Source organism: Aspergillus lentulus (assembly GCF_001445615.1).
Source record: "Aspergillus lentulus DNA, contig: Alt08, strain: IFM 54703, whole genome shotgun sequence".
NCBI classification, from domain to species: domain Eukaryota; kingdom Fungi; phylum Ascomycota; class Eurotiomycetes; order Eurotiales; family Aspergillaceae; genus Aspergillus; species Aspergillus lentulus.
The window spans coordinates 3,600,891-3,613,572 of NW_028322118.1; the positions used below are offsets into that span (position 1 = coordinate 3,600,891).

Genomic DNA, 12,682 nt, shown 5'->3' on the forward strand with positions numbered 1-12,682 from the left:
ATACTTCTCTAATGTTCTCACAGCTATTGCTCGGTGGAGTTCAAATACGCTCAGCACTGATTCAAGCAGCTCATTAGATAATTTCATTCGGTTGAAAAACGAAAACTGGGAACTTTGGTCAACAAGACATATTGAGTCCCATCATTTAGCAGCTTCAAAGACCGAATCGGAAGTTCGTCTGACAGCGAAGTGATCTTCCCCTTCTTCTGGAGTGAGATCCCTTTTCTCGATCTTGACTACATGTGCGAGACGCGGTCCCTTGTCGATGTCTTTGAAGAACTTCTGGAGTGTCTCGTCGCTACCTTGGACTTCTCCTTCAACCTGTTGCCATGATCTTAGCTTCTGCAGATGTGTAGGTAACTTAGGAAACTTAGGGTTGGGGACGAACTCTTCCACAAGTAGTGTTCTTCACCCAACCTTTCAGCCCGTACTCAACCGCACGCTTTTGAGTGAAGTCTCTAGTGTCAGAATATAGGAATTAGAAATGTGTCTATGCTGAACACCTCGCTGTATGCAGAATCCATCATCCTACCGGAATCCGACCCCTGGAGACGTTGACCGAGTTAGTAATCAATCGATGTAACAAAATAGCAAAGTGCGTAGCCAACGCGCGAACTACGCTAGCAAGACATCAAAAAGTAGCAATGAAGTACTTGCCTTGTACAGTGCCGTGGACTCTGAATGCAGTCTGATACAGGTCAGTCACGTGTCATGAATTCAATGACGTATCAAGATAGGAAAAGATGAAACGCGACTGGGAGATTCGAAGGGATCGGGGTAGAAGTACTCGCCGCGATGCCATGTTGACAAATGCTCCGGTTCTTAGTTTGCGGCTCAGGTTTTTGCTGTTGTGATATCTTGGGAGTGTTTGTCTGATCATAGTTCATACCTAGGTAGATACTGGTCGACGTTCATTCTGGCGATCAAGTGGGGCTTTAGCTACGTTTATGCCTCAGGCTGCAAGGCGTCAAAGTTGCTCGATACCTCCAAATTTAGCATTTGTTCCACTTTAGGCTAGCTCAACCACTAGTGCCTTTCGGGGTCAGGCACTCATACGGGCCAGTGACAATCGAGGTCTTTGACAAGTACCTTACTCATCATCAGGAATGGGATCTTCAAGATCGCAGATTAGAAGCTGAAGTTTGGTTTGCAATTGCAGTGATGTTGGAGAATTAACCGTCAATAGTCGTATTACAGTTCCAGTCTGTAGGTTGTTATGTAGTATATTCGGTGATACAGTTATAGTCAACCTCGTGCTTCTGGACTACTTGTAGGAGCCTAGGTAATCTGGCCTACTCCGCCCCTGAGCTCGTTTCCCTCCCAAAGATACACCTATCTACCTCTCGTACGGAGTCCTCCGTACTGCTCTCCGCAACCCACCATCCTCTTCTCTCCGCGCCTTTGTCCATGGGTCCGGGCACGCGATGCTTCTGTTAAAATGACTTCAATCCTTTCCTGGTTCCGGAGACTCTACTCTCTTGATACCCTCGACACTCGTTTCGTTTCGTCTGCGACCACCTCGTTAAAGGCCGCTGCTGACACGCGACCCCCGTCTGCGAAAGATGCTCGCGCAAATGCCATCGCCAATGGCGCTTCGCCTCCCAACTGGCGAACGCCTGAATTTTTTGTTTACTATTTTGTCTTCTTGACCGTGGTACCTATGATGTTCAAGACTGTTATTGATGCTTCGAAAGGTACGGCGTGTGGTTGCCAGTTTGCGGGCAGCTGGGAAACCCGTGCTGATCAAATACTATAGAGAGTCATCCCGGTTATTCTGCTTATGAACATTTGCTATCGCCAGGCTGGATACCTGGCCGTAAGGTGGTGAGTGTTGACTGCATACCTGCTGTTTTCCATGATGCTGATTGCCACGTTGAATAGGACAACTCCGATGCCCAATTCTCAAACTTTCGTAATAACATTCCCTACCTTCTCATCCTTCTCGTCGCTCATCCGTTGCTTCGTCGGGTCTATGAGCGCTATCTACTGCGGACCGATGCCAGCTCTGTTTCTCGAAGTGCCGATGCGGCGACTACTGGAGACGCTCGACTGGATCGACGGGTGCGATTCGATTATTACTTTGCTCTCGTTTTCATAACTGCGCTCAATGGTGTGTCGGCTATCAAGGTCCTCGTGATCCTGTACTTGAACTACAAGATTGCCAAGTCTCTCCCTAGGAAATATATCCCGGCGGCCACTTGGATATTCAACATCTCCACTTTATTCTCCAACGAGCTTTGTGCCGGGTACCCGCTTGAGCGCGTGGCCACTTTCCTCACAGCAGGTGGTGAAGGAGAAGCTTCCTTGGTGCAATGGGCCAAATACATCGATGGCTTTGGAGGCTTGATTCCCCGCTGGGAGATCCTCTTCAACCTGACGGTCCTGCGGTTGATCAGTTTCAATATGGATTATTACTGGAGCCTGGATTATCCAGCGGCGAGCGCAATTGAAGTATGCTCTGAGACCACAGACTCTTCCGAACGATAACTGACAGCCATAAGAAGAAACAGCTCGATCCAGCAGCGCTGTCGGAGCGTGATCGTGTGAGCATCCCAGCAGAACAGTCTGCGTTCAATGCTCGCAACTACGTCGCCTATGCACTTTACTCGCCTTTGTACTTGACCGGTCCAATCCTGACCTTCAACGACTATATCGCTCAGCAGAGATATCCACCACCATCCCTCACAAAGACTCGTACTCTTCTATACGGCATCCGATTCTTCTTGACGTTGCTCAGCATGGAATTAATCCTTCATTATATATACGCCGTGGCTATTTCCCAGGCATCGCCCGATTGGTCCCTGTATTCAACCGGACAACTTAGCATGCTCGCATTCTTCAATCTACATGTGATTTGGCTCAAGCTCCTCATTCCCTGGCGGTTCTTCCGCCTCTGGGCCTTACTCGACGGCATCGACCCCCCTGAGAATATGGTCCGCTGCGTGTCGAACAATTACTCTGTCTTTGCCTTCTGGCGCGGCTGGCACCGATCCTTTAACCGCTGGATCGTCCGCTATCTCTACATACCCCTGGGCGGAGGAGCACGCTCGGGAGGCGCGAACAAATCCTCGCCAGGTCTCCTCTCCAAAGCACGTCAGATCTTCAATTTCCTGGTGGTATTCACGTTCGTCGCTCTCTGGCATGACATTAACCTTCGCCTCCTCATGTGGGGCTGGCTCATCACCCTCTTTTTCTTGCCCGAGACCATCGCTACTCTGCTTTTTCCCGCGCGCAAGTGGCGATCGCGCCCAACCGCATACCGTGTCCTCTGTGGTGTCGGCGCTGTTGGCAATGTCCTTATGATGATGATTGCCAATCTTGTTGGTTTTGCCTTGGGTTTAGATGGGATCAAGAGTCTCTTATCGGAGATTCTTGGGTCTTACTCGGGCATTGGCTTCCTTGTTGCTGCTTGTGGCGCACTGTTTGTGGGAGTACAGGTCATGTTCGAGATTCGGGAAGAGGAGTTACGCGCTGGTATTAAGATGAAGTGTTGATTCTTGGATACTGAGATTTCTCTGAATTGAGGTTATGTACATAGACATTGATCATTAAAACTGTCTATGCGGGATATTGAGAGCCCTGATGGTTCACTCGTAGCAGGTATGATGGATTACTGGAAGTTCCAGGCAATGCGAGTCACATTGAGCCATGGCTGCTGCTGCTGCTGCTGCATGCAGACGAACCCTCCACCAGCTGCGATGGTAGGTGCCCGATCCGTTTGATCCGTCTGGGATTGGATTTGTGATGAGGCATTGCATCGATCACGAAGGAGACGCGTCAACCGATTTATATCATCGGGAACGGTAAAGAGCCAAGCATTCGTGATGGACTCTGAGCGGAGGGATAGATAATGATGCCTCCGTCGGGCAGCGATAAACCGTGTTATGAGACTCCTGCGCCTTTCACACAAGGCCTTGCGACTCGATGCCTTGACAGCTATGAAGCTGGCATTTCGACATCGGTACGTTTTGTCAAGCCTTATCGGCCAAACCGGTCTGCACCAGACAGCTTAAAAGAACGCACCGCACCGCGAGTCCTCATGAACCTTGTAACAAGCCAGACCACAGGTCCGAACATGACAGTTCTTGCACCGAATCTTGCCCCAGTATCCGCACATATAGCAAAAGTGCCGTGGTGCCTTGGCGGTTAGGGGCGGACCAGCACGAGCCGCGTTGTATGTGAGTGGCGGTTCGGCGAGGAGTGCCTCCATGATGCGCTCTGAGGGTGCGGAAGGGATGTATGACTTTAGAAGGGGATCGTTGTCATGCTCTGATTTGATCAGTCGGTTCGGGTTTTCGGTTTCTGCTTCGGGTTGCTTTTTGTCTTCGTCTGTGTCGGGGGTCGCGTTGGTGCTGGTCTCTGGCGGGATCGTTGAGGCCCTTGATGGTGGTACGGTGGATAGCTTCCTTTTCGATAAGTCTGACCTGGGGGTAGCGGCGGGAGTTAGACTTCGTCGGGAGGGCTTCGTGATCTTGCTGGTGGAGGGTCTTTGTATAGTCGACTGCGCGGCTTGGGCCAGGGCCGCCTCCTCATCATCGAGGTAGTTTCGGAAGGTCTTTTGCGATTGAAGGATACGGCGCACATTTGAAGTCGTCTTTCCTCGTGTCCCTAGCAGTAATAAATACACGTTAGCCATGGTCGGGTTGCTTTAGAATCTCAGCACAATATCGCAATACCTCTACCAGCCGCATCCTTCTGTTTCACAGGTATTGGAATATGCACGTCTCGATGATTCTCCCGGTCAAGCTCAGCTAAGTGGCGAATAATCGCATTGCTCTGGCGCGAAGATAAGTCGGTACGACCACCGTCGCGGATTCCTCTTTTCCTCCCGATGGTAGGTGTGATAGCTGCTTGCGCTGGGTTAAAGCCGCGGTCGGGGACGTACGTCCATCCGGGCGTGACATGGGAGGTTGTGCTGGGGAGGACTTCAATACGATACATGATGGAAAATGACAAAAGTGCCTGACATGGTCTAATAAGCTTCCATCGCGATGCTTGTCTACCGGGGTGAACGATTCCGTATGCTCTTAATATGCCAAAAGATACCGCGCCATGGATAAATGTTTGTGGTGTTTGCATCATCCAACTACAAAGGATCCACAAGGAATCGAGTCACGTGCTTGAGTGTATGTCTATGGGGCCTCGTCACTTGTGTAGTAGATTGATCACTGAATTTGGTCCATTGATCGAAGTGTTATTGAAGTATAGAGAGGTACATTATAGAGTATCCGGGATCTCAAATGACTCCAGATATGTCATTCTTGTGGAGCCCGTATAAACGACACTGCTCAAGCTGGTAGAAATCCAAAACAAGATGTAATCGAGAGTAAGAAGAAAACAGTCAGGAGATTAGAGATAATCAGACAAATTTCCTTCATTTCTTCTTCTGCAACTGGTCTATCTTTGTCTCCAGTTCCGTGACGTAAGTTTGCAGTCTCGTTGTGGCTGCCTGTAGAGCCTAACGGAAATCCATCAGTATGATTCAGACAACGGATGAACAGGGAAGTGAGGCAAGATATCAAACAATGTGTTCAGTCAGTTGCGTCCATCGGTACAGACCCAGGAATGCTCTGGTATAGCATCATAGCAGCTGGGCGGACGGGGAGGACGGGGTCTGAATCCTCAAGGACCCTGTTCGTGAGCAGAAGTAAACAGAGACATACATGGATATCTTCATTCAGCATTTGATTTGCGACTCTGTACTCTCCCAAGATATAATAGTAGACCGCAGCACCGGCAACAGCCGTTCCAGCGAGGAACCCAAACAACCTAAAACAGGCGTCAGGAAAACATTCAAGATACCTGAGAAAACAATCAAATACAAGAGTCCGAAGCTCTTACCCTCCACGGAATGCACCCACAGGCTTTCTCGGGGGTAATGCTGTCCCTGCGTTCCTGAGGCTTTGGGATGTCGAGAAGCCACAGGCGGATACGGATCCCAACCTGGGCGCCCTGGAGCGCAACAGGGAAATCGCGTTTTTACGTGCAATCATGTTTGATCATGAGCCTGGAGAGCTATATTCACAGTTAGCGAGAAGCATGCTTTTGGACTCGATAAGAGAGAAGGAAATATCATCTTCTCACATTGCAATCAGGAGATGAAGTTGGGCGCTTGAGTGTCACGAGCGCGTGGCGGCGGTGTTGCCTGTTTTAGCCCTGCAATATGCGGTTGCATCCGGCAACTCTTGCCTACACTACTTTCGGTTTCCAGCTGCTGCAGCGCAAACACATTATTGATGAGCGTATAGAGCAAGTAAAATTATTTGACCGTGGTCCTGATGAGTTTATTTTTCGCATATTTTTTCAGCACTGAACAACTTCCTATATTCATTATATAAGATATGCAACACGGGCGCCGACTAATGATAGAAATGGCACCTTGTTAAACCATACGTTGCAGTTCTATCTATTAAAAGGGCAACGGATGATACATCAGTGCTGTTTGGTATCGTACAGACAGATATCAACTGAAAGATACAAGAATAACAAAGCACTCGTATCAATTGGCCATGGTGCTCTCGTTAAACAAATCCGCCAATAAGTCGTCCTGGCAACTCTTCAAGTCCGGATTGCCCATACCATAAGTGCTTTCGAAAGCATAAATACTAAGTCGGTCGAGAAACGGTCGAAGTACCTGATCGATAAGCTCGTCCTTTGCCGTCTCACGGATCCAATCCAATGTCAGCTGAGGTCGCTTCATTCCATCGCCAGACTCGGTAGCTTCGCGCGGTGAACGTGGTGGCGCCGAGCCACGTACACCCAAGGTCTGCGATATCTCGTCCGCAAGTGCCCTTGATTCTAGATGCCCAGGAGGGTAAACAGCATCAATCGTGTCGGTGACATAAAGCCACTCGAGAAGCTGAAAATCATCTGGCGCCAGAACAAGTAGTGTATCCAGAAGCTTACACGCTTGCAACAGCGAGTATGCATTGTAAACTTCTTGTTGCGCTCCAAGAGGTATGCTAGAAATAGCTTCTTGAAGTTCTGTATTGATCAATGGCCAGAATGGCGCAAGTGTGGTAGTTGAACTCTTAAGCGCAAGCGCCCGAAGTACCATGAATATCTCTGCTCTTGTGGTGGACGACGGAGATGAGGAGCTCGTTGCCGCAAGCAGATCTTCCAGCTTCTGAAGCAGGTCCGGTACTTCTCCGATGAAGTAATCTTCATTCGCAGATAATATCAGCAGTGATATCCTCCGCAGATTCAACTGAGCCTTCCGGTCAGCTTCCAAGCGAGCAGCAGACGCTCCAACACCGAACATGAGTCCTGCTGTACTCGGTGGTGGAAGACGAGACATCAACTCTGTCAGGCGGTCTTTGTCGGCAATTACCCATTGCCTGAGTAGCTTCATCCAACCGCTTCTCACGAGATCAACCTGGAAGCCAAAAAATCGTGGATCGTTGAAGGCATCAGCTATGTCCTTCTTCCAGACTTTTGCAGCAGCTGGAACCTTCGCAATGTGTTGCAGGAGCGACATCACACTGCCGTTAATATTGTTGGGAAATAGTCGCGAACGCAGAAGAGGCCCGGTCACATGAGAGGATATGCCTGACACAGCGGAGACGATGCGATCAGAATCACCTAACAGTGCTGTAAAAGACGGCATCGAGAGTGCAAGAATACTGAGAATATCGTCAGGGCCAGCGTGCGGTACAGCGGAGTTGTCATAATCCAGGGATGGCCTCCCCAGTATACTCGAATCCTGAGATAATCCCAGAGGTTTGCTTGTGAAGATGGCGGTGAGCAGACGAAGCAATACATCCTGCATGAAGTTAATAACTGCACTGCATGGTTAATGCGGCGGTAAGACATACCCCTAGTTCCTTTCTCATCCGTCGATCCTCGCCAAAGGTTGTATTCTCCATCTTGGCTCCAAGGATGGCAGCGAATTCCACTAGCCGGGGAAGGATTTGTCTATGGGGGAAGGGGTTGCTCAAGACGTCACGTAAAAATGTTGTACAGTCTGTCCAGATCTCGTCAAGTACGTCATCATCCAGAGACCTGGCATAAGTAACCAGAAAACCTGCCAGCTCCGATTCAGTGAGGCTTGACGTCAAGGCAGATTTACGGTGGGGTTCAAGGGCAGCAGGGTTGGTTCGTGTATAAATGGCATTGAAGATTGCTGGAATGGTGATCTTTGGGCGAGATCCGTCCAGAGTGTGGAGCAAACTGAAAATCAGTGGTGATGTGTCAGGGTCAGCTCTTGACCACATCTCTATCATCGTCTCTAGGCATTCAAGGGCCTCCGCAGTGAAAAGATGCTCAAGAATTCGACGAGACCTGTTTCTCATCCGCAGAGAGGTGTATTGGAAGGACGCGAGAGACTCGGTATCTTGGGGTGGGCCCTTTCGCTCCACGGCACCCCAGGACCATATGGAAAAGCACAGTCGAACGGCATCCTGGAAGCACAATAATACAGTCAATCTGTTGTTCGCTGCGGTCGAGCGCCCCTGGTTAGAATCTGTCGCAAATACTCCTGACACCATGTTGCCAAAGAACCCATGGGCGTGGTCAGGGCTTTTGACAGCCGGTATGTTCGCTTCCTCCACGAGAAGGCGTTCGTGAGCTGCCGCTATGCAAGTCTCAAGTCCAGTAAGTAGGGTAATGGTGACATGTTCAGAGCGATCTTCTGGCCAACCGTCGGTTTGTCTAAAAGAGAGCTGAAGATTCGTGTATGATAATTGAATCTCCTTACAGAAGCATTCCACTAACATGAGCAGGATCTGGAAGAGGGATCCTGAATATAGGGGAAGCACTTCACAAAGCAGTAGGGTCCACTTCTCCACGATATCTCTCGAACTTTTAGAGCTAATGCCTTTGAGAAGACACTCTAGAAGGTGGGAAGGAGGTTGAGGTGGAACAGGAAGCGAAGGACCTCTATCAGCCTTATCACTGGTAAAGGAAAGAAGTGACGGACTTGTGAGGCGCTCGCGGGACTGTGCACGCTGATGTTTTGGCCTGGGAGGGGGCGGTGGTAGGTATGCTTGCGCGAATCGGACCTTCAAAGCTGAGAGTAGGGTGTCTATTATAGCCCCTTGCAATTCGACGCTACCTCCTTCGTCGAGGACAGAAGACAGTTGATCAACCAAGAAGGAGTCAATTCCCGATTCAGCAATCTCTTCACCTCCGGGTCCTTGAAGAAGTTGTCTTATGACCAGCAGGGAGGTCTGCTGGAGTTTCACTTCTTCGTAGTCCGCCTGTGATGCTGCATTTCGCCTTCTCCCAATGATTACCTTTGAGGATAGCTGGAAAATAATAGAGTGGAGAGATTGGAATTCAGCACCATCTAAGTCGTTGATGGTAAGTCAAGCATTCAAAACTAGGTTCTCAGAGCTTACCTTCAGAAGCACCATCCTTTTGTTTATCCGCTGGATTCAATGTCTGAGTAAGAAGAGATATCCATCCATTGGGGGACAGCGAGCAGAGGATATTGTAGATTGTCCGCAAAAGGTAGTTGCACTCTTTATAGTCGTCAGTGGAAATGACGGCGTTGTCGCCCTCAATTTCTGACTGTGTTTCTCGCAAGAGAAGGTTCTCAAGTCGCAAGATCACGATACGAAACACCCTAAGAGATGTAAGAAATCGTACAAACCTTAGCTTCGGGGCCTTACTCACTTTTGAATGGATGATAAATCTTGAAGCCATCGCTGAACTACCTGTGAAGCCTCATTGGGCCCTTGAGTCAGAAGATCCAAAACGAGGAAAAGTGGGCGCTCAAGCATCGACGAATAGTAAGCCGTTTGTGCCTTTCTCGCATCGTGCGCTTGTTTTGGAGGAAGTTCGTGTGAGCCATGGTGGCTATGATTCCAGAGAACAAAATATTTTCCAGCCTGCTCTTCAGAAGACAGATGGTGAGAACCTGGCGCTGAACCAACCATGAGAGATGTTATGGACGCCTCGACAATATGATCTGACCAAGAAACCGAGTGTAGATGCCAGAGACAGCGGGCCGCCTCTACATGAAACTTGGGACTTGCTGGTGAGAGGAACTGCCAAAGACGTTGGACGAGTGTCGGTATCAGTTCTGCAACATCCTCATAGCTGATATAGTACCCAGGGGCCTGTATGAAATACAAGCTGGTCACTGCGGAGACAATGGAAGATATAGTCGAGAAAGAAGATGTAGACTGTTCTGCCTGGTCAATCTTCACTCGGCTGCAAATAGCCAGATAGAAGCGCCTGTCATGGAACACAAGTGATTTGGGAAGTCGTTTCAGCAAGGCAACCAGAAGACTCAGGATCTCTTGAGTAAGTATACTACCATTGCGCTTTTCGAGGGCCGATGTGGCAAGATCGTGAGCTTTCCGCGTTATGAGATCACCCAAGTGTCTGGGGAGAAAAGGGAGTGGTGGAAGATCCAGACTGCTTCTACTTTGATCATAGAAGCTATGGATTCTTTTCATAATATCAATGTCGCTGATGTCGACCATGGAATCATCCGCTATCGCTTTGGCCGATTCAGATTTTCTCGCGAACGCTCGCTCTGTCAGTAGCGCTGTCAAGGAGTTCATAACCTTCATAAGCCCGTTGGATATTTCAAGAAGCTCGTCAGGGACGATTCCGGAATCCTTTGTAAATGATGAAAGCTCGCTCAATTTTACGAGGATAGTAAGCACCAACAGAGGTACGTGGGTAAGAAGCATGTCCTCTTCACGGACATTGAAATTGTCCAAAATGAACTGAGCGAGTTGCAAGTCGTCCAAAGCCTGCCTCTCCTTGCTACAAACATCATCAGCTCTCCAGTCTATCAGGCCAAGAAGCTCCGAAAAGATCACGCCACTCTCGACACCATCGAAGAAGGCACTGGCGCTCCGAAAAACCTCGTCGAACTGATGCTTGGAAGCTGATTTTCCGAAGGCTTGGATGTTGCGCATAAGGGGTAGGAATACTGCAGGAACAATATGACCGCCAACTTCCCATCTGTCCATCAATGAAAGTGAGATTCGAAATGGCTTTGACCTTTCCGAGGGAGTTCTCGAGTCTTGCTCATTCAACCGAAGCAGACCTTTTACAAGAGGTTTTAGACCAAATTGACTGAAATACTCTGACTGCGATAACCGTTCGTCATCAACAGCGTATGCTCCCGTTGTCCCTTCACTTTCGAAAGGTGGCTGATCACTCGCAGCTTCAGGACCTAGGAACCACGCCCACAGCCTCCTGTTCAGGCTCATGTCTCGTCGGGCAACAACGCCAACAGCCGCAATCATTAATCTCTGAAGGTCGTCATCCGTGATCCGCGACTGCAGTATAGGCGAGCTGAGTGGAAGATGAGTCACAAGTAAGTCAAGAAAGTTGCGCTGTACGAGGATTTGTTCATCCACCAGACCAGACGCAAAACACCTAATAAGCAAGCCCGGCTCAGGCATGATAACAGAGTCCACCGCCACGCGCATATCATGTGGCATGTCCTCAAAGTTACTTCCATCACCCTTACTAGGTCTGCGATCCGTAATGCCTAACTTTGGCAAATATCGGTTCAGGTAAGCTAAGACACCCGAACGTCTGCTAGGGCTGGTTATGGATGCCAGGAACAGACACTGCCAGAAGTATTGACCGCTTGATTCCGCATCTGCTCCGGATCTCTGCGTCTCTAGCTTCGTTGCTGCGATGTCGCGGAATTTGTTAACGAGTCGCAGCGTGTGATCGAAGTCATCACTGGTTTCCTCTTCCAGGCCTGGTAAAAGGGCCAAGATTATAGCCTTCAATGCCGGACGAATGGCCCATGGCTCGAGATTGCAAATATGACTTTCTACCAAGGATAAGAACAGAGGACGGACTGTGAGCGAGGCGAAGGTAAGAGTGGGCGCGATGCCTGGCAGGTACAAGGGGAGGTCGTGTGACAAGCCTTCAGACTATTTGGCCGATTAAAGGCATTAGCAGATGGACACTCAATTTCTTTTCCCGTCACGTCGAACCTTAATCAGATTAAATATATAGATGTATACTTCGAGCGCTTTCTGGTGTACGCCCGACGGTAGTGAAGGGTTCAAGCACTGTGAGAGGCGTTTGGCTACAAGCACCTTGTGGGGGACGACTGGTAAGTCTGCGGGATGCGATTGGAGAGCCTGAACCAGGTGAGCAATTTGCCTATTGTTCTAGACGCATGAAGCCTAAAATTACCTTCAACAGGCGACTAAGGAATGAGATATAGTCCGCCCATTCCTGTAGTGCTGTGTCGAACAACGACAGGGCTCTTTCAACAGTTGAAGCATAGCGGCGGTAATTCTTGTCTTTCTTCAAGGGCTCTGTTTGCGAAGATAAGTGAGTTGCATAGTCCCGAATAATCACATTTGCCTTCAATTGCATATCTGAACTGGAATTTGCGTACCCTCCTTCCCTCGTAAGCGGGAGCGCGTAAAGGAGCTGTCGGAGCTTGCGGGGGAGTTGGACCTTGGAAAAGAGCTCGGATCAAGGCTCATGGTGCCAGTAGTGGATATTCGGTAGGCGGAATTGCTTCAGATCGCGGCGCTTCATATTTTGCTCATCAGGATTGGCATGATCGGATGATTTTGCGGATGGTTGCGAACAACTGAAGCCACGCAGCCTGAATAGATAGACCAGGCGGAGATGTTTTGAGTCTCCGTCCGCCTTGGAGCTCCGGCCTTCCAGCGACGTCAACCTAGCTCCACTTACTATCTACTCCACGTAGCTGCGCTCAGCAGATGAGAGCAACCTAGATGAC

The 12,682-nt window shown here is 49.4% G+C and overlaps 3 protein-coding genes across 3 annotated transcripts; 1 reads left to right on the forward strand and 2 right to left on the reverse strand.

The window, feature by feature from the left end:
- Window positions 1–1,438: 1,438 nt before the first annotated feature.
- Window positions 1,439–3,494, forward strand: ALT_4382 (putative glycerol:H+ symporter (Gup1); the record flags this gene model as incomplete). The annotated part of the gene is made up of 4 exons (XM_033559942.2): window positions 1,439–1,694; window positions 1,757–1,824; window positions 1,882–2,451; window positions 2,502–3,494. 4 exons carry the CDS (start codon window positions 1,439–1,441, stop codon window positions 3,492–3,494), a joined length of 1,887 nt encoding a protein of 628 aa, XP_033415833.2.
- A 116-nt stretch (window positions 3,495–3,610) lies between these two features.
- ALT_4383 (putative HIT finger domain protein) lies at window positions 3,611–4,941 on the reverse strand (the record flags this gene model as incomplete). The annotated part of the gene is made up of 3 exons (XM_033559941.2): window positions 3,611–3,936; window positions 4,024–4,608; window positions 4,677–4,941. 3 exons carry the CDS (start codon window positions 4,939–4,941, stop codon window positions 3,611–3,613), a joined length of 1,176 nt encoding a protein of 391 aa, XP_033415832.2.
- Window positions 4,942–6,499: 1,558 nt separating this feature from the next.
- ALT_4384 (dopey family protein) lies at window positions 6,500–12,419 on the reverse strand (the record flags this gene model as incomplete). The annotated part of the gene is made up of 8 exons (XM_089599736.1): window positions 6,500–7,762; window positions 7,815–8,649; window positions 8,713–9,286; window positions 9,339–9,565; window positions 9,616–11,852; window positions 11,916–12,065; window positions 12,121–12,245; window positions 12,329–12,419. 8 exons carry the CDS (start codon window positions 12,417–12,419, stop codon window positions 6,500–6,502), a joined length of 5,502 nt encoding a protein of 1,833 aa, XP_089456074.1.
- Between the last annotated feature and the right edge of the window lie 263 nt (window positions 12,420–12,682).